The sequence below is a fragment of the Thalassophryne amazonica genome, chromosome 13, assembly GCF_902500255.1.
Source record: "Thalassophryne amazonica chromosome 13, fThaAma1.1, whole genome shotgun sequence".
NCBI classification, from domain to species: Eukaryota; Metazoa; Chordata; class Actinopteri; order Batrachoidiformes; family Batrachoididae; genus Thalassophryne; species Thalassophryne amazonica.
The window spans coordinates 26,026,776-26,054,681 of NC_047115.1; the positions used below are offsets into that span (position 1 = coordinate 26,026,776).

A 27,906-nucleotide genomic window follows, 5' to 3' on the forward strand; every position below is an offset into this window, starting at 1 on the left:
GGTGCCATCTAGTGCTCGCACCTGCAATGGTGTAGGTAGCGCCACCAGAGGGAGCCCTACCTCCCTGGCCCATCTGCTGTCTAACAGATTCCCTTCTGACCCTGTGTCTACCAGTGCTGGGGCCTGAAGGGTTAAATCCCCACTAAGGATTGTAACTGGCAGTCGTGCGGCAATATGTGTGTGTCCCACGTGAAGTTTTTGGCCCACCCTAAGCCCAGTCTCTAGGGGCGGGCGTTGGTGTTTAACCGTTCGGGGCAATCGTTCAATTGATGCTCCATTGAGCCACAAACAAAACACGCCCCGCGTGGAAACCTCCTCTGTCTATTAGGTGGTCTAAATGTGGCCCTGCTCGTGTCCATAGCTTCGTCAGCAGGGGGAGCTGTCGCCCCACGGGACGTAGAGGCCAGGGAGCGTGGGAAGGGCGGACCCTTCTCGGACCCGGAAGGAAGAGGGACGGCGCGCACCCGGCCACGTCCTTCGTCTCGTTCCCGACGGCGTTCCTCCAACCGATTGTCTAACCATATAACGAGATCAATAAGCCCATCTAATTCCCGCGGTTCATCCTTGGCCACTAGGTGCTCCTTTAGGACTGACGACAGTCCGTTTACAAAGGCGGCGCGGAGCGCAGCGTTATTCCAGCCGGACCATGCAGCCGCGATGCGGAAGTTGACTGCATAAGCGGCTGCGCTCCGGCGTCCTTGTCTCATCAACAGCAGCACAGTTGAAGCGGTCTCTCCCCTGTTAGGGTGATCAAACACAGTTCTGAACTCCCTCACAAACCCAGTGTACGTGTGAAGGAGCCGTGAATTTTGCTCCCAAAGCGCTGTAGCCCAAGCGCGTGCCTCTCCCCGAAGCAGAGTGATCACATAAGCTATTTTGCTTGCGTCTGACGCATACATGACGGGACGTTGTGCGAAGACGAGCGAACACTGCATAAGAAAGTCCGCGCACGTCTCCACACAACCTCCGTACGGCTCAGGAGGGCTTATGTATGCTTCAGGGGATGGTGGGAGGGGTTGTTGGACCACCACTGGAACATTAATATCTAGCACAGGATCGACAGGAGGAGGAGCTGCAGCAGCGCCCTGAGCGCTCGCCGCCACTTGCGCGGAGAGAGCCTCCACCCTGCGGCTCAGGAGGATGTTTTGCTCGGCTGTTTGATCCATTCGAGCCGTAAAGGCGGTGAGAATATGCTGTAGCTCACCAATCACGCCTCCTGCAGATGCCTGCACTCCCTGCTCTCCCATTGGTTGTTCAACAACCTGGTGACGCCCCTCGGAGTCCATGACGCTGGCCGAGATATCCTGTTGGGAAAGTGTAGTGACACTGACCCACAACAGGGGGCGTAAATGAACGGACAATGGAAGGAGTCAAATTATAACACTTTACTGGTGTGAATGTCACAACCAAACACAGCAGAATCAGAATGTGCAACAGTCAGTTAATAAAGGTGTCGTGTGGGCAGGCTCGACGATAGGAGACGCCCGTCTGGAAACGAACCGGAACCACACGATTTCCACCGCCACCTGAACCCGAGGAATACTGGAGCCGCCAAGTCCCGGAGTCCCCAGGTGGCCACCTTCCCGGCGTGTCGGATCTGGTACTGCTGGCAGAAAGCAAAAGATAGTCAAAGGGTGGGTGTGTGAACACCCAGTAACAATGGTGGGAATGCCACCTCCACCTCTCACTCAGCGCGTTGCAGCGGTCTCAGCTGAAAAGGAGTGCTGTCTTGCACAGCCTCCTCAAAAACGACCGGTTTTCCTGCAAACACTCACAATAATAGTTTTATCGATCTCACAAAAGGGGCTGAGAGTATTACCTCCAGATGAAGATGATATCTCGGCAGTTTGGTGGAGGTGTCTTCCTGCTTTTATACCAGATGTGTTGATTAGTGACAGCTGTCACGGATGATGGGTGACAGCTGTCACCACGGCCTGTTCCTGAGGCGGCAGCGCCCTCTCGTGCCTGAAGCCTGCACTTCAGGCAGGGCGCCTTCTGGTGGTGGGCCAGCAGTACCTCCTCTTCTGGCAGCCCACACAACAACTGTTATTAGTTTATAAAATCATTCATGGACTTGCACCTCCCTATCTGGCTGACCTGGTAAGCCCTTATGTACCAGCTCGGGCCCTTCTCAGGGTGCAGGACTTCTGTGTGTTCCCAGGGTGAATAAAAAGTCTGCCGGTCACAGAGCTTTCTCCTACCGTGCCCCAGCTCTGTGGAATGATCTCCCAGCACACATTCGGCAGTCGGATACTGGGAGATTTTTAAGTCACGTTTAAAGACTCATTTGTTTTCTCTGTTTTATCATTAGTATTATGAAGTGTTTTTATTCTTGTATTCTTTTATGGTTGTCTTTCTTTTATGGTCGTTTTTTTGTGTGTGTGTTTTAAATTTTTAATTGTTTTTTGTGTGAAGCGCTTTGAGATGATTTTATCGTGAATTGACGCTATATAAATTAATAAATTTGAAATTTGAAATTTGAGAGATACAAGGATGTTTCATTCAGCTTGTCGAAGGTTTAGTTATTGATTTATTCAGATATCTTTGCGTTTGTTCAATAAGCCAGAATGGGGAGGCTGAACGACGTTAGACGAAAGTCAAATGAAAAACTGCGCTTACATAAACTAAGGGCCCCTTCACACATAGTGCGAAGTTTGCACGAAGTGCACACTTAATGCATATGATGCAGGAATCATGTGCAAAATGTGTAAAATCGTCCCTACCTCAAATGCCTCATACACCTGTTGCTACAACTGTTTGTGCAGATAAGCACCTGACACCTGACACCTGCTCTCGCGGCAGGTGTCGGCCAAATTCCAGGTGACACGCATGTACATCTAACACCGCTCGCATGGCACTTAGAAAATCTGTAGCCAGTCCCAGTCTTGGCACGACAGCAGACTGCAGACAATCACTGTCATACTGCTGTGAAATTTGTCTAAGTTCCCCACGAGTGTGACTTTGCAAACACACACACACTGACACGTGGGTGTGTGCGCTCCACTCACGGGAGGCGTAGCTTCCGACGGAAGCAGCTGTGGTGATCTGTCATTCTGGATATTCCAAGTGGACAACATCTACTGTGTTTGGACAGTCATGGACAAACAACTGTCCACTGTGAGGCACATGTGTCTGATTGCTGTACTTATGTGGACATAAATAAAAACATACATCACCGTGGTGGCAACAAGCTGCAGCAAGCGAGCGCACGCACAGAGCGGACACTGACAGCCCCCCAGGTTGAAACAGACTGTCAGATCAGAACATGCAGGCGGGCGATCTGACGTGACATCACGTTACGTGAGCTCTGTTCCACATGATGCAGTGTCTGTGCTGTGGTGCGCCATCGACAAGACGCGTGTCGGGCAGAACGCACCTGACCAGTACATGTGGACTTGATCAGAGCACACTGCCTCTCATTCATGTCATTTCATGACTGTATGTCTGTGACCATGGGTCATCACCAGAGGAACAGATGGATAATATTCGCATTGCTCGCTTGATAAATGTGGTGTTTTTATATGGTGTAGGATTTTAATTTTTTTGTAATACTTCCATGTCCTTCCTGATATGAGGCAGCTTCCTGCAGCTTTCAAAGAACAGCTCTGTAGCTCAGTGGTAAAATCTGACTGCAGATCAGAGGTTTTGAAAGGCATAAGTTTGCGTCCCGGGTGGTGTGTTTTTTTCTTTATTATTATTCCACATAAGCTGCGTGATGTAGTCCCACAGGTACTGGCTGGTTTTTATTTTATTATTTATTCCACATAAGCAATGTGATGTGGTTCCACACGTACCAGCTGATTTTCATTTCTTCACATAAGTGGCGCCATGTGGTGCACCTGGCACTGTTCCTGCTCGACGCACACCAGCGCGTGCATGAACTCTCGCACCAGGTTTGTGCGCGGCTGCCTGTCGACGCGATGTTTCGTGCGTGACGTTTCAAACTGTTTCGTGCTGTTTCACCGTTTCGTCCAAACGTCGTCCAAACTTCGCACTATGTGTGAAGGGGCCGTAAGCAAACGATTAGAAACCATCAACAATGAAAGCAGAACGAAATGCGGATGATTTGAGGTTATTGGTGGTATTCATTCAAATTTTTCAACAGGTTGAAGATTCTGATGAGGTGCCAGCTGCAAGAACGAAGCTGAGCAAAGGTTAAACTATGTCTCCAAAAGTCAACATAAACCCAGATTTCTTGTTTCGTTTGGGCTTTGTTGTCCTTCGTCAGTGCCGTGTGACCAGGGCTTTAACTGGATGCAATCTGCCCATCACATTTCGACCATAAATCATTTACTGAAATATAGGAGCCTAATGCGGCCGTGCGCGCGAGTGTGTCACTGAACCATTTGGATGGATCCTTGAAACCAGGCAATGTAAATCTACCTTGCTGGTTTAATTGCAAGCCAATAAATGATTACCATTCTCTCTGTGTACCTGAAACAATCTTGGCTATATGCACGGGCATTAGAGAGTATGATAACAGACAGAATGTGGAGAGACTGAGCAAGAAAAAAAACCCAGTAATGGCTCTGCTGAAAGTGTAGATGGTCGTCAAAGTTAGCCCACCCTTGTTGATTTAAAAAAAAAGATGTTATCATCTGCTGCATGCAGTTTTCATCTGAAATGGATTCATCAATCAAATTTTAGGGGAATGTAAACAATAGGAAAAGCACGCTGCTGTCCCAACAGACTGCAGCTGTACATTTTTGTGAGATAATCATTGCATTTGAGAGCATGCTTGAATTATTTCATGTATACCTCTGATTCCCTAAACACAAATCTATATCCTTGCATATTTACGTATTTATAGACATGCACGTCCTGTAAATGTCTATTCTGACCCTTTTCTCAAAGATGCTCACTGAGCTCTTCATTTTGCTTTTCTGCAGGATACTGGATTATTTTATTGCCTTATCTTTGAAATTTCTCCTTGTCTCGTTTGTGTTTACAGCAGCTCAAGGTAGCAGATTAAAAAAGTGATTTCAATCAATCAATTCAATCAATTTTTTTATATAGCGCCAAATCACAACAAACAGTTGCCCCAAGGCGCTTTATATTGTAAGGCAAGGCCATACAATAATTATGTAAAACCCCAACGGTCAAAACGACCCCCTGTGAGCAAGCACTTGGCTACAGTGGGAAGGAAAAACTCCCTTTTAACAGGAAGAAACCTCCAGCAGAACCAGGCTCAGGGAGGGGCAGTCTTCTGCTGGGACTGGTTGGGGCTGAGGGAGAGAACCAAGAAAAAGACATGCTGTGGAGGGGAGCAGAGATCGATCACTAATGATTAAATGCAGAGTGGTGCATACAGAGCAAAAAGAGAAAGAAACAGTGCATCATGGGAACCCCCCAGCAGTCTACGTCTATAGCAGCATAACTAAGGGATGGTTCAGGGTCACCTGATCCAGCCCTAACTATAAGCTTTAGCAAAAAGGAAAGTTTTAAGCCTAATCTTAAAAGTAGAGAGGGTGTCTGTCTCCCTGATCTGAATTGGGAGCTGGTTCCACAGGAGAGGAGCCTGAAAGCTGAAGGCTCTGCCTCCCATTCTACTCTTACAAACCCCAGGAACCACAAGTAAGCCTGCAGTCTGAGAGCGAAGATTAATTAATTGGCTTACCCTCGTAAGCCAATTAAATGATGCTTAGCGCTGTTTAGCAACAACTCATTGCTTCTGCATCCTCAACAGAATCTGCTTCATGAAACTTTCAAAGAAGACCTTGTTCTCAGTTTTTTAAAAATGGTTTCTTCTAAAGGTGTTGTTGTTTCAGATCTACTTTATGTTGGTTTTAATTTGTGTTGCATATTGTGCAGACATTCTTTGTTGTCTGTGTCTGTATCAAAAACAAAGACAATGCACTGGGACTGTAGTTTACTTGGTTAATTCAAAGGAAGCTCAATCCTGTGGGCACAAATGGAGGACTGTTCTTGTGACTGTGCCAAGATGTTAAGACTGAAATAAAATAAAATAAGTAAATGCAGGTAAAATAAATCAGATAGTGCAGTGTATACACCTGAAGCCAAGCTCCCATTGCTAATATTTGGCACTCAGTTGCGTGTGTTTGTGGCACAAAAAGAAAAATGATCAGATACGCAATGCAGACCTACAAACTGGTGCAGTCTGTGGCAAAAGTAGTTCTAGTACATTGTGAGCAATTAAGAATGTATTTGGGTTTAAAAATTTTGTGACATCTGGGCACAACATGATCCATAGAACACAAATATTAATACAATAACATGCTTTTGGAGGGCGGTATGCATTTTCAGAGGCCCGGTGTTCATGCCCAGTTGCCCAAAATGACAGATATTCGCCCAAGTTAGACGACAACACCCAGCAAACGCATACATAAAAAGTTGGCTCACTTTAACTTTTGTCGTGTTTGTGCAGACGGACCTTTTACTGTAATTTTACAGATACCTTTGTTTTTTTATTTCATAAGTGCATCTTGAATTAAATCATTTGTGCTTCAATGTGGATTTAGCTGCTCACTTATTTGATACCAGGCTACAGTTTAAGATAAAATTAAATAAACAAAGCAGGTTGTTTTCTGTCTTGGTGTGAGCAGTGGGTAATATTGAGTGAATTGAGTGGCTGTACAGGGGAACACATACAGCTCCGTGAGGCCAACGGCTCTGTGAGGCCAACGGCTCCATGAGGCCATGAGGTATGCAGCTCCTTGATGCACACAGCTCCATGTGCGATGGAAGAAGCATGGATATCATACGGTTTCATGATATCTATGTGGCAAAAATAGGTGACATTGGACATGCGGGTATAAAATGCAGTGATAGGGAACTGCCATTCTGTTGGCAGAAACCGCCTTCTGATTCTCCTCTACAACATAAATCCAATGAAAAGCATGTTGAGCTCTTTAACAGAAGGCAGTTTTGAGCTTTTAACAGGTACATGTTAGTGTTATGGAAAAGTGCAGTAATAACCATATGGGGGCTTTGTGGAAAAGTGCGATAATAACCATGCGGTAATAACCATGGGGGCTTTGTGGAAAAGTGCGATAATAACCATGGGGGCTTTGTGGAAAAGTGCGGTATAACCATGGGGGCTTTGTGGAAAAGTGCGGTAATAACCATGGGGGCTTTGTGGAAAAGTGCGGTAATAACCATGTGAACTTTTTTGGAAAAGTGCGGTGACAACCATGGGGGCTTTGTAGAAGAGTGAGGTAATAACCATGTGAACTTTTTTTGGAAAAGTGCGGTAATAACCATGGGGGCTTTGTAGAAGAGTGAGGTAATAACCATGTGAACTTTTTTGGAAAAGTGCGGTATTAACCATGGGGGCTTTGTAGAAGAGTGAGGTAATAACCATGTGAACTTTTTTGGAAAAGTGCGGTACTAACCATGGGGGCTTTGTAGAAGAGTGAGGTAATAACCATGTGAACCTTTTTGGAAAAGTGCGGTAATAACCATGGGGGCTTTGTAGAAGAGTGAGGTAATAACCATGTGAACTTTTTTGGAAAAGTGCGGTAATAACCATGGGGGCTTTGTAGAAGAGTGAGGTAATAACCATGTGAACTTTTTTGGAAAAGTGCGGTAATAACCATGGGGGCTTTGTGGACAAGTGCGATAATAACCATGTGAACTTTTTTTTGGAAAAGTGCGGTAATAACCATGGGGGCTTTGTAGAAGAGTGAGGTAATAACCATGTGGGCTTTGTGGAAAAGTGTGACAATAACCATGTGAACTTATTTTGGAAAAGGGCGGTAATAACCATGTGAGCTTTTTTTTGGAAAAGTGCGGTAATAACCATGGGGGCTTTGTGGACAAGTTTGATAATAACCATGTGAACTTTTTTTGGAAAAGTGCAGTAATAACCAAGTGAGCTTTGTAGAAGAGTGAGGTAATAACCATGTGGGCTTTGTGGAAAAGTACGGTAATAACCATGTGATTTGTGATTCATTCTGATCTAATTTGTTTAAATTTATTAGGTTCCCTCAAAATATATTTATAGTTTAAGGTTTCATCCATATTATAAATAGACTTTGTGTAAAACTAATACATTAAGAAAGTTAATCTAATCAAATCTTGGATTTATATGTTGCAGGGTCAGGTCATTGTTTATCCTCACACAGATGGGCACTTTAAAAAACAGCATTAACTCATGAATGCTGCACTTTCTGCGATTCCTGTCAAAAAGACAACAATTAATCCAACTTTTATTGCTGTATGCAACAGTTTTCACTTTGATCTTTGAGGACAACCAAAATATGACCTAAAAGAAAGTTTTGAATGGGACAAAATAGCTTCTGAAAGTGTAAAATACCTGGTATACCAACATTGTTTGATATTTATTGTGTTAAATGAGATTTGGTAAGTACGTATTGCAGTAAGTCTACATTCTTTTTAATCACATTATTTTTATCAGTTGGCAGCAAAAATTTATTAAAGGTGCACACAAAGCATTTCTACTTGTTTTTGTTTTTTCACCGAAAACTGGTCTGCTGACATTCAAGGTTTAGTTTACTGTCAAGCATCTCTTTGTTGTTTGCAACACAATGATTGCACAGCAGAAACACTGAACGGGAAGGTCATGCTGCGTTCCAAAATGCTGCTTCTTCAACTTATCCAATTATCACAAAGCGCTTTGACAAAAACAGCGTGATTTCTTGTTTATTGTTTGCATTTCCATTGTGAAGTGATCCCCAATCAGACAACAAACAGAAATCCATAAATGCTGCTATTAGCTCTCACAGAGCCATTTTCTCTGTTTCACCATTACGCTTTGCCAGTGTTTTCTCTCTGTTGTGACCCAGCTGACTTTAACTCCTGTCATCCTTATCAGTGTTTAGCGATTCTTCTTCTTCTTCTACTTCTTCTACTACTTCTTCTTCTTAATTCTTCTTAACCATAGCCAGCAGACCTTATCTCGTCTTAACCTGTACAGAGATTATATAAATTTTACGGAAAAGGGGAGGTGATGGTCTAGTGGTTAAGCGGTGGGCTTGAGACCAGAGGATCCTTGGTTCAAATCCCAGTCTGACCGGAAAATCACTAAGGGCCCTTGGGCAAGGTCCTTAATCCCCAAGTTGCTCCTGGTTGTGTAGTGAGCACCTTGTATGGCAGCACCCTGACATTGGGGTGAATGTGAGGCATTATTGTAAAGCACTTTGAGCGTCTGATGCAGATGGAAAAGTGGTATATAAATGCAGTCCATTTTGTAAGTTTGTTATTATTGTTATTAGTATTATTATTATTATTATTATTATTATTATTATTAAGAATATCCACAGCAGCACACTTTAACCATGTTCACTTTGTCCATGTTTAATGAATAGATTATACACTATACAAAATCCACATTGCAAAATTTTTATTTTTTGGCATATTATTGGAAAAACAACCAGAGATAATCATATTAATTCAGAAACACACAAATTTTAAGACTTTTGCACTATATTGTAGAAAAGGGTTTATACTCTGCACACCATAGTAGTACTTTTCCTTTAAAAAAGAAAACCTAAATGAAAACTGGTAACTCAACCACAGCAGTCAGAGTTGTAAATGTAGCACATAGAGATTTTCATTGCACTGTGCTGTAGGATTTTATACTTATAACTATTTATGCTTTTCCCCACTTTATCCGTTTACACTGAAAAAGAGACACTCTCTCCAGTTTCAATGTACATTTTGTATGACAATAAAAGACATTCTGTTCTATTCTAAATGTATCAAATGTAACAGCACAACAGTACAAGGAAACAAGAAGACAAAATCAAACCAAACCCATGAATGAATAAATACATATCTGTAGTTTTGAAAACTTCAAGTTCACATAAAGTGGGATTGACCATAATTCAGTGAGTTTTGTGGAAAACCTGCTTCTGAAAAGTAACTTAAGGATGATATCATTGACCCACTTCCTACTGGCCTCATTTTCAACTTTTCGCTGCTTTTATCTCTTCTGTGCCTTTAATGTGAAAAAATAAATGCTAAGATAAAAACGTAGCATCTTAAAGTCAAAAATATATATATATTTTCTTTTTGTTGTCTTAGCCTGAGCACAAACAGCGATTCCTCTTCCTCAGAGGTCCCCCACACACAGACAGCATGATGATTCACATCTAGAACAAAGGACGTTGTGTCTATATCTGGACATAATATTTCAGCCTGGCTGCAGTAATGCAGAAAAATACCTGCTGTTTTCCATTTGGCTTGTCATCTTAATAAGCATGAACAAGATGAGCAACATGGATTCTGGCAATCATTACCAAACATGTCACCTTCACAGACTGGGAAAGCGGACGGGACAAATACGTCTCTGTGCCATGCCGGATGTTGGAACTGCAGTCATTTTTTCAGTGCAAAAATAAAAGAATTAAAAAAAAAAAAAAAGGTTTACTGTGTGCATGGACCTTCTTTACAAGTGAGTTCAAGTTTAAAAGAAAAGATAAATGACGTTTCCTTTCCTCAAGCTTTTAGTAGGCTTTTAGCATCATCTACTGGTGATATCATAAATTGCATTGTCATGTCTGTTTCTTTCTCTCTTCAGAATATGCCAGGACTCAACAATGAACTCCAACAGCACAGAACCTAGCCTCTTCTTGACTGCCATTACTTCTCCACCAGGGGCGGACAACTACCCACCATCCGATGCTGTCCAACCAGGAGCCCCCTTGCTGTATCAGGAAAACCCCCTGCATAATAGTTCCTCCTCCCCGAATGGAAACAAAACTGCAGCCCATGATCCTTTGGTGGGGCACCCCGTCTGGCAGGTTGTCCTTATTGTCTTGCTAACAGGCACATTGTCACTGATCACCATCATTGGCAATGTTCTTGTAGTGGTATCCTTCAAGGTAAATCGCCAACTAAAGACTGTCAATAACTACTTCCTTCTGAGCTTGGCTGTGGCTGACCTCATCATTGGGATCATCTCAATGAACCTATATACAACTTATCTTGTGATGGGTTATTGGGCTCTGGGAAACTGGGCATGTGACCTTTGGCTAGCTATAGACTATGTAGCCAGCAATGCATCAGTTATGAACCTTCTGGTCATCAGCTTTGACCGGTACTTTTCAATAACCAGACCTCTTACCTACCGTGCCAAACGGACCACAAAGCGGGCTGCCATCATGATTGGCCTAGCTTGGTTTGTGTCTCTCATTCTGTGGGCCCCTGCAATTCTGCTGTGGCAGTATTTTGAGGGTAAAAGGACAGTACCCTCCGATGAGTGCTACATTCAGTTCCTTAAAGAGGAGCCGATTACAACCTTCTGCACAGCAATGGCTGCTTTCTACCTGCCTGTCACAATAATGAGTGTTCTCTACTGGCGGATTTACAAAGAGACAGAGAACCGTTCTAAAGAGTTAGCTGGGTTGCAGGGATTGGGGAGTCGTGGAGTGGTAGGTGGAAGAGGAAGAGGTAGGAGTGGTGGAGGGGAGAGAGCCCATTTTGTCCACCAAACAGGGAGTTCGAGAAGCTGCAGTAGCTATGAGCTGACTAAGTTGTCACAGAGAAAAAGCACATGCCAGCAGCTGATGGGGCGCTTGCACTGCTGGCCTGGGATACGTTCCTGGAGACCCGGGAGTAGCCACCAAGGAGAGGGCGATCCAGACCAGAGCAGCAGTGACAGCTGGAACAACAACGACGCTGTCGTCTCGGCGGAACACTCTGCCTCATCGGAAGATGAGGACTGTGGGGGGGCAGAGGTAATTCCAAAGAGTCACGCTATTTTCTCCATTGTTCTTAACCTACCTGGAATAAACGCTGCGGTCAACTCCCAGCTCACCTCCTGTGAGGATCTGGATGAAGCCTCGGAGACGGACCCCCTCAGGGGAGAGGAGAATAACAGAGACAGCCTCTCAACAATCACCACCAACACCACAGCCAACACGACTCCCGATGGGGCGAACAATTCCGAAAATACCTACCACCAACGCTTCAGCTCACGCAAGACTCAGTCCCTTCATACCATGCAGCCTACCTCCAACACAGGCTCTTTGTATGGTCCTGCACCAACCACTTCCACTGCCACCAATGCCACGACCACCAGCACAACAACCAAATCCCCCACAGTCCCGCTGTCCTTCAAAGAGGCGGCTATGGCAAAGCGTTTCGCAGCCCGAGCTCGGACGCAGATCACCAAGAGGAAGCGTATGTCCCTCGTGAAGGAGAAGAAGGCAGCTCAGACTCTCAGCGCCATCCTCTTGGCTTTCATAATCACGTGGACACCTTACAACATCATGGTGCTGGTCAACGCCTTCTGTAAAGTTTGTATCCCAGACACCCTTTGGGCGGTGGGCTACTGGCTGTGCTACGTCAACAGCACGGTCAACCCCATGTGCTACGCCCTGTGCAACAAGACCTTCCGCACAACATTTAAGATGATCCTGCTGTGCCACTGGGACAAGAAGAAAAGGAGGAAGCAGCAGTTTCAGCAGAGGCAGTCGGTGGTCTTCCATAGGAGGATTCCCAGAGAGTCCACGTAAACGATAACGCGTCTGGACGACTTATGAAGCAGTTTCGCATAGGAAGCAGGAAGTGTTTTGGTTTCTGGTTTTGTCGCATAGAAATCCTAAATGTGCAATTCCACATCTCTGCAGCCACATGCTGGTGTCGAGGTGTACGTTTGTGTCTGTGTATGTGCAGTGCCGTATGTCCGCATGAGGCATCGTGTAAGATGAGGTACACGGTTGAAAGCTTCGCCCCGCGTCCTCGACCAAATCTACCATTTTACGCAAGTGCAGCTGAGCGAAATGAACCCAGTGGAACTTCACAGAAAAGGGCTTTAAAATGCAGCACAGGAGAATTATCGAAGTGCAGTTGACACAAGAGGGAAAAAGATATTCATCTTTGGGTCTCTGACTCAAGTATCTCATCATTTGTAGCAAGATCTGACAAGTCCAGAGTGGTTTAGCATTTCAAACAAAACTACGTAGGTACCTGTAATATCTCACTGAAAACCTTGACGAAAATGACTTTGTGTCCAAGAGGCGTCTTCCTCAAGTTGACTTGCCTTGGTGACTGGCATGTTTTTGTTTTATTTCATTTTATTCTTCAACTTGTGTACATCGCCTTCTTGTGTGGATTATAGCTTTCATGCGTATGACGGAATACAGAACATCCTTAAATTGTTTCCTCGCTTTCCGTAAACACAGATGTTTTTTTTTTTGTTGTTTTTTTTTTTGTGCTACTTCTAAAATATTCCTGAAATTTTGAGCCAGTCTGAAAAAACAAAACAAAACAAAAAAGATCCTTTCTGACAAAGTGAGTTGTGAATATTTCGTGCAGCACCGCGGTCAGTGAACTGCTGTTGTGTTCAATGTGATCGTTGTGATTCTATGGTGGAGAAAATAAGTGCACATTTGGTTGTGTTTTATGTACTTGAGGTTTCATGTCAGTGACGATTGTACAATAACGACAGTGATGATGATGATGTTCTGTTTGTGTACATTTGGATATTTCTGACTTGATACACAATGATTATACACACACACACACACACACACACACACACAAAGATGACCATTTATAAAGTTGTATGTTTTGATTTTTACACGACCTCTCTTAAATTTGTACAAAATGAGTCAACCCATCTTTCATTTAGTGGCACAACAGCAGCCTCTAGTGATTTTGTAAAGACTTACACCATTGTTGCAGGCATTTGATCTGTCAAAGCATTTCCCATATTGGTATTAAAATGATATTCATTGGTTAAAAGAAAATACAATAATAAATTAAATTACACTAGTGCAAAATAAATAAATGAATAAATCTGATTTTTGACCCTGTTCCATATACTGAATTATCCTGTATTGCTGTATTAGGAGTGCATATGTATTTAATATGCATAAATTTAAATATACCATTTAATTTTCAGTCATAATACGAAAACTACCTTTTTGTCACAATTTATAAAAGGGAGTAATTGAAATATTTGAGTAGATATTCTTTCACATTTTCTACAAAATGTAGGCTGACAAAATTCAACATCAAAGTAAAACACGAACAATGTATTTATATTTGATTCATAATTCAGTGTTTCTTATCTGATCTCCACATTATTCCAGCAGTTTTTTTTTAAGATTTGTGCCCAGATAAACTTGACTGGATTTGAAATATGTATGAGACAAAGAATAACATGTTAAATGACAGCAATCATACTGGAGAACGAAGAATGATCAGAGGAATCAGGTTGATGCAGTTGTCACATAAACTGGTATGACTTATGGCATTTATGCACAACTTTTTTTTTTTCTCAATGTCATCAGTGGATATTTTTGTCTACTTCTAACACAATGTGCCCCAGGGTCTGTATGTTCAAAATATTAGATTTTTATAAGTAAATGTTGATACTGTGCTACCAAAAATGGTGAACACAGATGTTTTACATTTCAAGTATGCCAATCATACTCATTTTAAGTCAATAAAGACAAAACTTTGTATTTTTTTGTGTCACAAATCGTGGTTGTGATTTATTTGTTTAAATTTTTTTAAATTACTTTACAGCAGACCTGCATATTGGAAAGTATTTCTTGCCTTTTTAAAAAGGCAATTTAATGCCATTTAATGATGCAATCTGCAACCTCCCCACTAGAGATGAGATGAAATCTATTGTCATTGTCATTACACGAGTGCAACAACAACGAAACTTACACTTTACACTCCAATTACCTCAGACAAGATATAGCAATTTATCCACAATTATTATTTGTATTATTACCATAAGGTGGCCAAGTGGTTAATGCGCTTGGTTTCAGTGCAGAAGGTTCCGGGTTCAAATCCCACCCCTGCCACATTTCTCCATGTAATGTGGAGTTGCGTCAGGAAGGCCATCCGGCGTAAAACCTGTGCTAATTCAACATGCAAATCCACCTTGGATTTGCTGTGGCGACCCCAAGTGCAAACAAGGGAGCAGCCGAAGGGACTTAGTTACCATAATAATGGCACACATCAGAATTAAAGACGACACATATACATTTGACATCGTTTATGTGCACTAAACTTGAAACAGTCCATCATCCGAATTGAGGTAAAGTGGGTGAAGGCTGCAGCAGGAGGGGCCCACACCACCCAGCTTGGGGAGTTGAAGGCTGCCGCAGTAAAAACTGCACTGCCTTCGAGGTGGCAGGGAGGAAGTTAGGGTGAGGGGAGTGGAGAGACACGGGGGGTAATAGGGATGGAGGGAGGCAGACATGCATCGTGTACAGATGAGTTAAGTTTCTGTCAGTTTCTGTCTCTGTGTGTGTAAAGTCTGACATTGCTAGGCAGCAGCAGGATGGAGGGGGGGAGATAAATTAGAAGGGGGAGCCGAATCCCTTCACCAAGGCTGTAGATTCTTCTGGGGGAAGAGTGGGGCATTTGGCCTTAAGGAGCAGATAAGGTTGTCATGTTGATGTTAGGCAGAGAGATACAGAATTCCATTTACTGCACTTCTGACTGTCCAGAGTCCAAATTTATAAAGAATAGTCGCCGGTCCTCAGCATCACATTCCTTTGCAATGCAGCCATATGCTCCGAGATGGTATCCGTTTTGCGTTTGTGTTCAAGAGTTCACACATTTTGAGATTACACAGCATTGTCCAACTCATTAATCATGATGGACAGATGAGGGGACAAGATTCTGGAAGCAGCCATCTTGCTAATATTCCTGTGGGTCAGGGCAGCGCACAAACCAATCGGCACCAAACCTCCCACCATAAAAGCAAATAGAAATAAATCCTCAATGTCTTCCACAAAGAGTGGAACACATGTCACACTCCATTGTCTCAGGCGTCAAGAGCATTGCCTGCTGGGTAGGTTCCATCAGGGCACACAGGGTCCCCCAACCCTGATTTCCTTGTTGAAAAAAAAAGGGTGTCAATAGCGTAGAGATACAAGCTGATCAATTCCATGGTTAATCCAAATCTTAATTTGAAGAATTCACAGTCTGGTGAAGCTGGGAGTTTGAAGGTCGGAGCAGAGATAGAGAACAGAAAGGAGGAGAGGGGAGGAATGTAACCATCCTTGCCAGAGTTCCAAGCTGAACTAGATGATGCTAGAACCCTAGACACTGTAGGTTTAAGTAGAATTTCTCACTAAAGTGTTGTGTTTGGTAAGTACTGTCTCACACACACAGCCACAACAGTCATCTGATTTTAGATGAAGAATTTAGTCTCATTGTCAAATTATACACTCCATTCAAATTGTCTGTGTTGGTGTGTGTTGCAACCACTTTTGTAACTGTCATGATTGTAAAAAAGTATTACAGTAGTAGCATAATAAAGAAATGGGTGCAACCATGTTTTTAAGTGAGTAGGAGGTCTGTTAGAAAAGTATCCGACCTTATTATTTTTTTAAAAACCATATGGATTTGAATCACGTGTGATTGCGTCAGAGAAGCTTGAACCCTCGTGCGCATGCGTGAGTTTTTTCATGTCTGTCGGTTCCTTCATTCGCCTGTGAGCAGGCTTGGAGTGAGGTGTGGTCCACCCCTCTCGTCTATTTTTTATTGCGAATAAATGTCTGAACGATTTGGATCTTTGCTGCATCAATTTTTTTCCAGAAACTGTGAGAGACCTCCAGGTGGACACCGTTCGAAAAATTAATATGGCTTTCAGGGACGATTTTATGGGGATTAAACAGATTACGGGGTGTTACTGCCCCTTTAAGGCGCGCTCCCAGCCCCCATTGACAGGCTGACACCCCGCTGGAACAACCAGATCATTTCCAACGTGAAAGCTTTGTTGATCCGGGACCTCGTCTGACTTTCACAAAAAGGCAGAAGATGTGGACATCAGCACTTTATCGACACATTCCACCATTACAGGAGTTTTTTCATGAAAAAAGAAGCGGAGGGGCGTGGCACAAAACCACCTCAGTGTTGGTCAGACGGCTGTCGGTTGCTTTTCAGTCGTGTGATTATCCGATTGTGATTGTGCATGAGCTGGACCTGCCCCAACATGTCCTGGAAGGCTTCATCATGGCGTTGCTTTGCGCCGAGCGGCTGGACGCTGTCTTGATCCGGTATGTCATCTGACTAGCACAGGAATTGTGAAAAGACGTGGACATCAGCACTTTTCCGGAACATTAAAACAGACGTGCGGAGGAGTTCTGCACGTCGCAGTGCAGCCGCTCGGCGCAAAGCAACGCTGTGATGAAGCCTCACGGGACATGTTCTGGCAGGTCCAGCTCATGCACAATCACAATCGGATATTCACACGACTGGAAAGCAACCGGAATCCATCTGAAATCCACCTGACAGCTGTCCTGAGAGACCGACACCGAGGTGGTTTTGTCCTGCGTAATGAACGGCTCCATGGCGCGTCCCTCCGCTTTTCTTTCCATGAAAAAAACTCCTGTAATGGTGGAATGTGCCAGAAAAGTGCTGATGTCCACGTCTTTTCACAATTCCTGTGCTAGTCAGATGACATACCGGATCAAGACAGCGTCCAGTTTAAAAATGAACGGCACATTTAACTGTTACAGGAGTTTTTGTCATGGAAAGAGAAGCTGCTCCACCGCATGTCGCAGTGCAGCCGCTCGGCGCAAAGCAACACCGTGATGAAGCCTTCCAGGACATGTTGGGGCAGGTCCAGCTCATGCACAATCACAATCGGATAATCACACGACTGAAAAGCAACCGACAGCCGTCTGAAATCCACCTTTAAGCCGTCCTGTGAGACCAACACCGAGGTGGTTTTGTGGCGCGTCCCTCTGCTTCTTTTTCCATGAAAAAAACTCCTGTAACGGTGGAATGTGTCGGAAAAGTGCTGATGTCCACGTCTTCTGCCTTTTTGTGAAAGTCAGACGAGGTCCCAGATCAACAAAGCCTTCACGTTGGAAATGATCTGGTTGTTCCAGCGGGGTGTGAGCATGTCGATGGGGGCTGGGAGCGCGCCGCGCTCTCAGCAGTTGTGGGCCATCCTTAAAGGGGCAGTAACACCCCATAATCTGTTTAATCCCCATAAAATCGTCCCTGAAAGCCATATTAATTTTTCGAACGGTGTCCACCTGGAGGTCTCTCACAGTTTCTGGAAAAAAAATTGATGCAGCAAAGCTCCAAATCGTTCAGACATTTATTCACAATAAAAAATAGATGAGAGGGGTGGACCACACCTTACGCCAAGCCTGCTCACAGGCGAATGATGCAACCGACAGTCATGAAAAAACTCACGCATGCGCACGAGGATTCAAGCTTGTCTGATGCAATCACACGTGATTCAAATCCATATGGTTTTTTAAAAAAATAATAAGGTCGGATACTTTTCTAACAGACCTCGTAAATGATGCAGCAACACGCAACAATGCTCCATACCAATCTCAACAATTACTGATGTCATTCTGACAGGTATTTTCATTAATTTGGCCTGTGTATTTAGAAGTGCGGGATTAAATTACAGATAATTACCTCACTCTGCCATACTAGTTGTTTACATGTATTATATGTTGTCGGTCCATCTTCTGTGATGAAATAGCTGAATTAACAAACGGGACAACTTCTGAACAAGTAACAGACAAATATGATGTGTATATAAAAAAATCCAACCATTTCCCCTTGAAGACACGGTACTATAATTACTTTCCTTCATCCACATTTTCATATACTGTGCTAACATTGTGTGAAGTTTCATTGAAAACCATAAAGCAATTGAGTAGCAATTTCAAAGTCAAGATGATGTGATTCATTAAATAAACATAAGTACAATTATCTCCCCTTTGTTGGAACATAATTATTTTCCTTCAGGCAAATCTGGTACTGTTGTTTGTAGTTTCATGTTTTATGCCGTTGCACTTACAAAGGTCATGAACACACACACACACACACACACAAACAAACAAACTGAAATACTGGTACTCCATTAACGATCATGTCATCTCTCAGAAATGTGATCCTATACTGGCACCTAGTGGAACCAGCTTACCATCAGTGCTTCTAAAATAGTTATAAAATGTCATTTCAAGCTTAAAATGCTGAAGAGAAAAATTTGCACAAATTGTTTTCACTAGCTTGCTACAAATAAATGTTGAGCAACAAGTAAAAAAAAAAATGGGGAGGAAGGACAGGAGATCTACACACAGCCGGCAACTCTGATCTGACAAACAATTTGGGCTGTGCAATATGACAAACCTCCATTTCTTATCCCAATAACCATACATTATATATGGGTGATTCTTAGACTACGGGCACTTATTATGTCCTTTGTTCATATTGTATGAAAAACAGAAAAAAAGGGGAAATTTCACACTTTTATAGTTATCTTTACAATCAAAGTGTTAAGAAATTTGTTCTAGTAGTCTATGATGACTTTTTCACCTTTTTTCAGCATCATTATATGCAAATATTGCCGTTTTGTGCTTGTCCCACACCCAGACTTTTGATCTTCAATGATAAAAATGAATGGTAAAGAAACGTTTTTTCTAATGTTTTAAAATATCTCTGAATAAAATATAAGTAAAATAATCAAAACATAATTGGGGCATTCAATGTCATACACTGTTGTGATTTTTTTACACAAAATGTAGTTGTCCCACACTATTGCTGTAATTTCCACCACAACACTGTAATGTTCCTTTAAACAGTTTGTATGAAAGATTGTTTGGGTAGTTTCTATGGAGATAAACAGTGACATCAGAGCACATGTACGTATATAGCGCCAAATCACAACAAACAGTTGCCCCAAGGCGCTTTATATTGTAAGGCAATGGTCTGGTGGAAATTACATTTACAAGGTCAATAGTGCCCGTAGTTAAAGAATCACCCATATGGTGGTGCAGTACATTTTCTATAAATGAGTTAAGTCTACATAGTTGACTTATGTAGCAGTGGGCTTATAAGCAGAGGATTGTCTTCTCAAACAAACCCAGACATTTCTGGGCCTCAGGTGATGCAAAAAAAAAAAAAAAAAAAAAAAGTTTCTGAAAGGGAAATGTCTGCTCATTTCCTTTTTGGATTAATTAAATTCTAGAGCCGCCTGTGCACTGAGGAACCTGGAGGTGCTTCATTTGCTCAGATTGTGCTTAGATGAGGTATTCACCAGGTGCATGTGTGTGAACAGGATAAATAAATGAATATTAAAGAAAAGCAAACGCACACCTGTCCTTCACATGTGAAGAAAGTGTGGAGATTCTGTAACTGATCCAGCCTACAACCTGGCAAATATCACTTCATGATGGTAATAATTCACAATAATCCAGCAGCACTTGAACTTTTTCAGCTTTAGCATCTGACATTTTTATTTTATTTATTTATTTGTGGGAGTTTAATTGGCTCTAAAGTGACCAGAAAGATTTCTCACAGAAATGGCAGTGCTGTGCTGTCAGTTTGCTGCAGGCCTCAGCTGAAAGCAGTTGGCTGATTATAAAAGTGGCTGTGGGGCTGCATGAAAAAGTGCATGCTCAGCCCTGATGTGCTTATTTAGGTTGTACAAGGCAGCAGATACATACTATGAAATGTGACCACACACAAAATGTGACTTTTCAAAAAAAAAAAGTCTGAATAAATAAAAGTTGTGTGTGTGTTGCTGAAGAAAGCTAATGTTAGTGAGAGAGGAGTTTGAGGATTGACGGACAAAGAGACGTGTCATGAGGAACCTTCATGTGACCCATTGCTGAGGAGCCGCTCCCCAGCAAACACAAACCGCTGTGTTGTTTCCTTCAGTCATTGCTGACCACTGAGGAAAGAACACCAGTCAGGCAAGTACGCCATCATTTATCCACTTCTACCAGCTTCAACTGCTGATTGTAGGAGTTTGCCTGTTTTAATGAGTTATTATTGGTATGTTGTTTTTTTTAATTTTTTAATTTTTGTCATGTGGGTCCCTATTACACAACTTTTAAGCCTGACCTCCTCCATGATAAATCACAAGCATGCATACGTATGTTACAGCAGCTGGAGGAATTTCAATTTAGTATTAAACTGTTTTATTCATACAGTCCCAAGTCACAATAATAGTTGGCAAAGAACTATTTTTACTTAGTTATACATGAATGCCACTAAAGAGGTTGTGTTTTGTTGTTGTTTATTTGTTGATTGCCAGCAGGTTTTCTCAAATGACATGAATTAACTTAAATGAAACTTGGTGTAAGTCATGTGTCAGATAGACAGATAAACTTTATTGATCTCACAGAGGAGAAATTCACGTTACGTCAGCTCTTAAGACAACACACAAGATGGGTGCAAGTAGAGGAAAATGTTCATCGAACAGCGTGTGCAAGGATAAGCAATAATAATACTTGTAACAGTACAACACATAAGAAATGATGTAGAAATAGAATATGTATGTGTATATATATATACACACGCACTCACATACATGCGTGTGTGTGTGTGTGTGTGTGTGTGTGTGTGTGTGTGTGTGTGTGTGTGTGCGCGTGCGTGTATATATATATACACGCATACCCATATGCACACACATACCTATACATGTACACATGTACATACAGGAAGGAGTTTGTTAGATTTTAGTAAGGATCTGATCAAGGGAGTCTTCTTAACTTTAATAGTTGTTCCCAGTTCCATTGATTTTGATCCTTCCTTTGGTCATTGTTCTCTGATACTGATTGCTTTGATCCCGATGCAAAGGGCAAAGGTCGGGACTAAAGGTCAGTGACTACAGTCTAAGTTCAACAGTTGCAATTAAAGTTTAGTGAACAGTATCAGTGATAAGTGACTATTATGAAAGATCACGATCATGAGTCTGCAGTCAGAAACTGAAATGAGCAACCGGGATCAAGGTCATGAACAGGATCAAAGATGAGTGTATATGATCAATGTCACAATTGAGACCAAAGATCAGAGCGTGCGCCAGCATTTTTAATACGGTCGACATACGCAGGCTAAATCGTCAAGGTGTGACAAGGCCTTACGGCTCAAAGGTCAGTGACTAAGGTCTACGTTCAGTGATTGGGATCAAAGTTCAGCAGTAAGAATTTATGTTCAGTAGCTAGGATGAAAAGTCAAGATCAAATGTCAGTGTTTGGGTTCAGACATCAGTGACTAAGATCTAACTTCAGCGATCAGGATCTAATTTCAGTTACCAGGATCAAAGATGAGTGATTATCAAAGTTCAGCACTAAGAATTTACGTTCAGTAGCTAGGATGAAAAGTCAATATTAAATGTCAGTGTTTGGGTTCAGACATTAGTGACTAAGATCTAACTTCAGTGATCGGGATCTAATTTCAGTTTCTAGGATCAAAGATGAGTGATTATTATCAAAGCAGGTGGGCAACCAGAATCAAGGCCATGAACAGGATCAGAGCTGAAAGTTCAGGATGTCACTGTTGCCACCTACTGGTGTACATTGGTCCAGATCCAGATAATGATCTGTGGACAGATAGTGGACATAAATCTATTAGCAGAAAGGTTTGGTCCACTACGGTGGAATAAGATTCGGAATTTGCTTTAAAATCAAGCAGACTTGGAATCAGTACCATTAAATCAAATACTGTATATTAGCATCCAACAGCTCATCTATGGTTGATTTTACTCTCAAATGGATTTGTATTAACAATGTCCATTTAGGTTCTACAAAACATAGATTTGACACCGGAAAAGGTACACCGTCAAAAAAGGCTCCCGATCACTTCCACATAATGATAGGTAATGTTTAAGAACTCTTTCAGTAGTACTGACATTGACAAAGACGACCTGGTGCTTTCTTCACTGAAAAAAGTTCAATCACACTCCACTGTTTTTCCTTTCTTGCTCGTCTAGATCATATCCTGTCTGGACTGTAAGCGTGCTGTAGTGTTCAGGATGCAGACTATTAAGACAGTGGAAGCCCAAGTGCCATTTCTCAAAGAGAGTTTCTTCACGCCCACTTTCATAGACAGACGCAAAAGCAGAATCACCAGCATCCTGCGGAGACAACAGCACTCGGATCACCTTTCACCACTGTCCCCTTCACATCCGCAGCAGCAGCAGCAGTGTCCTACACAACTGCTTACACCTTCAGTTAAAAATAAACAAGGGCAAGGCACTCCTGTGCATCGTCTACTCAGTCGCTCCACCAGCAGCCCATTATGCAATGCAGCAGAGCATGCAGGAGCAGATGGGGAGAAAAAGGAGGGGCAAAAAGAGAGGAAGGATGAGAGTGTGCGAGGGAGGAGGGCAGAGAGCGGTAGTGAACCCGCAGCTGTCAGTGCCAGTCTCCTCCTCCTTTCATCAGCAACATCAACAGCATGGGCAGAGGCAGCATCACCCTCAAAGCCGGCTGGAGCAGCAGCGGGCAGACAGCAGAGATTAGGCAGCGCTGAAAGGGTTCTGACCAGCAAGCAACCAGCATCAGGCCTGGAGGAAGCCCGGCCTCGTACACAACATGGCCTGATAGCCAAGGGGGTTCATCTTCTTAGGAACATGGGGAACCAGGAGACAAAGCAGAAGAATGCAGCAACAAGTAGCAGAGTGGCTGGAGATGTCCCAGGTGACGATGATGCTGACGACAGGAAAGCGGACAAGAAATGTAAGACAAGCAAGGGGGGAGAGGAAAATGGAGCGAAGAAGAAATCAAAGTCAGAGCCTAAGAGTTCTGTGTTTTCTGGCATGAGACTCAAGAAGCATTTATCCAAGGCAAAGGGGTTGTCTAAAGAGGACATCTTGGAAGATGGAAGATCTGCAGGCTTTGCCAAAGCAGGGAACAAATCCAATGTGGAATTGAGTCCATCAGCTGATGAGGTGGGTGTGACATCAGATTTGGAGGGAGATCTAAGCCATTTGACTACAGACAGCCACCAGTCAACAATGAACGAAACTCAGCGGAAGGTCAGCTCTGGTTCAGATGCTGATCTTTACAGTTTCCACTCAGCCACAGCTGAAAATGAAGACCTGCTGTCTGACATCCAGCAGGCCATAAGAGAGCAATGCACAGCCAGTGATAGGGTTCTTCAAACAGCCATTAGCAATGTTTCTGAGGGCAATAAATCTCCGGAAAAGGTAATACCTCATCAGTTAAACTTGGATAAGCCGGGGTCCTTGAGTGAGAGTGGTCCATCTTCACCCCCAGACACAGAGATGAGCAGTGGTAGCATTTTCCCCAACACCAACAGCACCTATAGCTTCCCTGAAACGATTGCCACCAGCACCTCCTATGAGAGTGCTGAAGAAGCTCGAGATGACATGGAGAGCCCAGTTTTACCCCCAACGGCGGGCAATGATGACAGTACTGTGCAGACCACAAGAGCATGTAAGGAGTTTATCTTCAATCCTGTCGGGTCTTGTAAAAGTGAGAGCATCACGGACCTGTCCACGGAGGAGGAGGAAGGGGACAAAGTAAGATGGGACAGAAAGAGCAGCTTGTCCACTAATCAGCTCACAGAAAGCCCCTCGAATTATTTTCCAAGGCGTGGATCCTCCAGCAACTCTACTGTCAAACTCTACCCTCCAGTCCACCCATCATATATCAAGACTACCACCAGGCAACTGACTTCTCCAATTGGGTCTCCCTTCACCAGCCCCAATGTAGCCAGGAAAACTGATTACTTTAGTGATTCACTTGGATCCAGTAGGATCATGGGATTTAGGCAGCGCAAGCAGAGGTCTTGCTCCATTGGAGGGCCCATCAGTGACTCTGCAGACTGGTCCAAAGAGCTGGATGAGTTCAGGGCCACTCACAGATGTGAAGCCAACTGTCAGCAGCAGGAGACACCAGAAAAGGGTCATACAAGTGGGACGTACTGGACACTCGGATCTAGAAGAGCATATTATGGACGCCGAGTCTCAAGTGCTGCACCCCCGTACCTGGATGTCTTCTCTGGTGAGTCCCATATAAAACCTATAACTAAATAAATATGTGCTTCCAAGATCTACCACCACAACAGTGGTTCTGGTGATAGATCTTAATAATTGACAGACTGTATGATTATGATAAGGAACACCATTGTGAGAGAGCATCAGCTATAACATTTTGGCCATGTGGTGCATTTCTTTGGGTATGAGCCAGCACACAGGACCCCTGTGGTTGGGGAAGGCCAAGGACAAGCATGTTTCTCCTTTGTGCAGCATCACGGGTGTAGCACCAAATTCTGGGCCCTAGGTACTAGCCATAAAGAAGACCCCCCTGTTTCAGAAGTCCATAAGGGGTCAGATTAACATTAAAAGGTAAATGTTACTCAGCGACATATGCTCTTTGGGGTTTTAGTGGGGAAAAATTAAGATTCGCTTTTTTTTTCTTTCTGGTCTTAAGGGAGGAAAGTTCTGTTTTTTTTTTATGAGGTCACAAAAGAAAATGTTTTTTTGTGACCTCATAGCAAAAAAAAAAAGTATTTCAGACTCCACAATGCAAAAATCTTGGTACTTAATAAAACTGATGACAAGCTCCTGGATCCAGACATGTACCAAAATTTTTTTAGGTTCTTCTTAGGCCCATGCCCTGCCCCTCCACCAAATTTCATATAGAGTAGGTGTTTATTTGTATGTTTTTGTTTATTTTTTGTTTCTGCAAATGGAAAAATAACTGATTTGGCACATATAATAGTAAAGTAATGGATAGAAACAAAGTGACTGGTATTAAAATGCAGAAGAGAAAGAAATGTGGAGAATGAAGTGCTTCCTGGCCAGACTCCTCCATTAATGTGACACACTCGATTCAGATCTCGGCTCCACTGTGCTGTAATTGATAGTAGCCCCAGGTTGTTGAGTTCAGTGTTTTTTTGTTTTTTTAATCCTATACTCTGTCTCGTGTGGGGAAAAATAGGCAGGGATGTAAGAGAGTTCTGCAATAAAAGTTTTCTTAGTCAACTGTAAATGACTGTCACTTTAAAAATTGTGTTGATGAATGCTGTCAGGAGGAAAATAAATTGAATCAAACTTTTTTTTTTTAATTATTTAAGAAAAAACTGCAATTTGACCTGGCCACTTGTGTGTACAAATGTGTATGTTTGGAGGCAGATCAGCCTATAATGTGGACAGAGCCACTGTGACCTATTGTCTGCTGTGTTCTTCATGCGCTCTCGGCTGTCCGAGCCTGTGATTATAATCCAGACAACTCGGTGACAGCACCACCACCCCCCCACACAGTGATGCCCTCCTCTGTAGACACACAGACGACAACCCCAACTGACATCTTTTTGTGCATGACAAATATGAACCATGATGTGAGGTCCATTTACATTTTATCAGGCGATTTTTAGCAATGAAGGAAGGCACCAAGTAGTTTTATTTTCCATTAGCCACAACTGTTAAAATGTCCCTTTTTTTTTATAGACTCCGACTTTCCTGTTGTCTGATACATGGTTTGAGGCTGGTGTCATAACATTCATGACTGACTGCTGACTTTGTCAAAGTCCGACCTTTATAATAAGTGTTTTTGTTCTTCCTCTGTGTGGTTTAATCTCTGCTGCTCTCACAATGTCCATACCTTTGACTGGCGTCCGTGGTCGATCATCTACTTCACGCACTAAGTCTTGAGATAAGCACCATCACTCGTGGGCCGTCGGGCCTATATCATTCAGTTACTTATTGTTAGCATTATTCCTCTTCTTCACCTCTATCCAAATGGCTTAACCTGGCTTGTGATCATAAACTAGCAAGCTGAAATGACAGTTGTGCTCAAAAGTTTACATATCCTGGCACAATTTTTGTTTTTTGGCCATTTTTCATAAAATATAAATGACACAAACTTTTTTTTTCACTCATGGTTAGTGGTTGTGTGAAGCCATTTATTGTCAAACAACTGTTTACTCTTTTTAAATCATAATGACAACAGAAACTGCTCAAATTACCCAAATCAAAAGTTTACATACTCCAGTTCTTAAAGCCTCTGTCCCACCAAATAATAATCCATGAATAATGAACCACACATGAGTATGTCAGCGATTATTCAAAGAATGATCCACATCTTTATCTATCACGTATTCGCTACTAAGGCGCCTCTATGTGCCTCTCTGTACCTCACATGTGCCACGTATCAGCCTCTAGTGAGCCACGACTGACCTGTCAATTGAGCTGGGTCCAGCCTCTAATGGCTTGTGTTGCCGCATATGATCCATGTAGCGCCATGTAACGCGACATTGGTGCACGTTTAGGCATGGGTTTGGTCCAAACCTCCAGCCCTGCCAGACTTGGTTCCTTTAAAGTGTGGGTTTTTAATTCACAGCATCCATTCAAGATGTTGTCACATTTTTTAAAAACGCAGTCCAAAAAAAAAAAAAAAAAAAAAAAGACAGTCGCCGGTGTGTGCATCTGTGTGCCAGGCTGTAGTTCACCTGTGTTCCAGAGTCATTAAATGCACCATTTCTGCGTGTTCACCCAGCTCTCTGTGATCAAAAAAAAAAAAAGAAAGACACCACAATGAGGTGGCCGTTTTAATTATATTCACCCACAACTGTGTGGACCCCCCCAAAAAAAACGCAACACAAAACACATCCATAACCAGACCAGCTAGAACCGAACCAGGGGTTTGTGGACAGTCGCCTCTGATCTTCTTGCTGGCTTTATTTTTTCTGTGGCTTTACAGTCATTGACACTGTGATCCAACTTTTAACTTTGTGTTCATCTGTGCTGTGCTATGCTTCATCTAATGTCCGCAAAATCGCTCTTTTGCAAGCTCACATTCTGCGTAAATGCTTGTCTTGAGTGCCAGTCAATGCATCAGTGCGCTCATCTGATCCATTATAACAGTATGTTAAATCATAAACATACTTTTACATTTGCTTATAAAGAAGGAATGAACATGCAACTGTTTTACCAAACCATGACAACATAAACATTACAAATAATTATGTTTTAGGCTGTTCCAAATATGTTCTCCACCTCAGTATATGAGACAGAGGAGAAAAAAGCTCCAGATGTCTTCTGCGATTCCAAAAGCGATTATGGTCATTCCATGTGAAATAATCAGGTGCCTCGCAGGTCACCGACTCAGATTATCATTATTATTATTATTTTATTTTTTTTATTTTTTTTTGCAAATAGTTTTTTAGATTAATTTTTTTTTTTTAATAAGGATACCCACAGTCCTATTTCTCACTTGCGAATGC

General features: G+C 42.8%; 2 protein-coding genes and 1 long non-coding RNA gene across 4 annotated transcripts in view; all 3 read left to right on the forward strand.

Annotated features, from left to right (window-relative positions):
• The window catches only part of chrm3a (cholinergic receptor, muscarinic 3a), a 306,968-nt gene extending 292,945 nt beyond the window's left edge, over positions 1–14,023 (forward strand). The window contains exon 3 of the mRNA XM_034185380.1: positions 10,502–14,023. Within this exon, the coding sequence (XP_034041271.1) occupies positions 10,521–12,440 (1,920 nt within the window). The 5' untranslated portion in view covers positions 10,502–10,520 and the 3' untranslated portion in view covers positions 12,441–14,023. The remainder of the gene's footprint in view (positions 1–10,501) is intronic.
• Positions 3,299–13,709, forward strand: LOC117523767. The gene is made up of 3 exons (XR_004564612.1): positions 3,299–3,309; positions 9,502–9,506; positions 13,176–13,709. It is a non-coding gene; the product is annotated as an uncharacterized LOC117523767 (long non-coding RNA).
• Positions 14,024–22,647: 8,624 nt separating the features above from the next.
• LOC117523436 (formin-2) overlaps positions 22,648–27,906 on the forward strand; it is a 102,324-nt gene continuing 97,065 nt past the window's right edge. For both annotated transcript variants that reach the window (XM_034184971.1, XM_034184972.1), the window contains exon 1: positions 22,648–24,683. In XM_034184971.1, the coding sequence (XP_034040862.1) occupies positions 22,688–24,683 (1,996 nt within the window). In that variant the 5' untranslated portion in view covers positions 22,648–22,687. The remainder of the gene's footprint in view (positions 24,684–27,906) is intronic.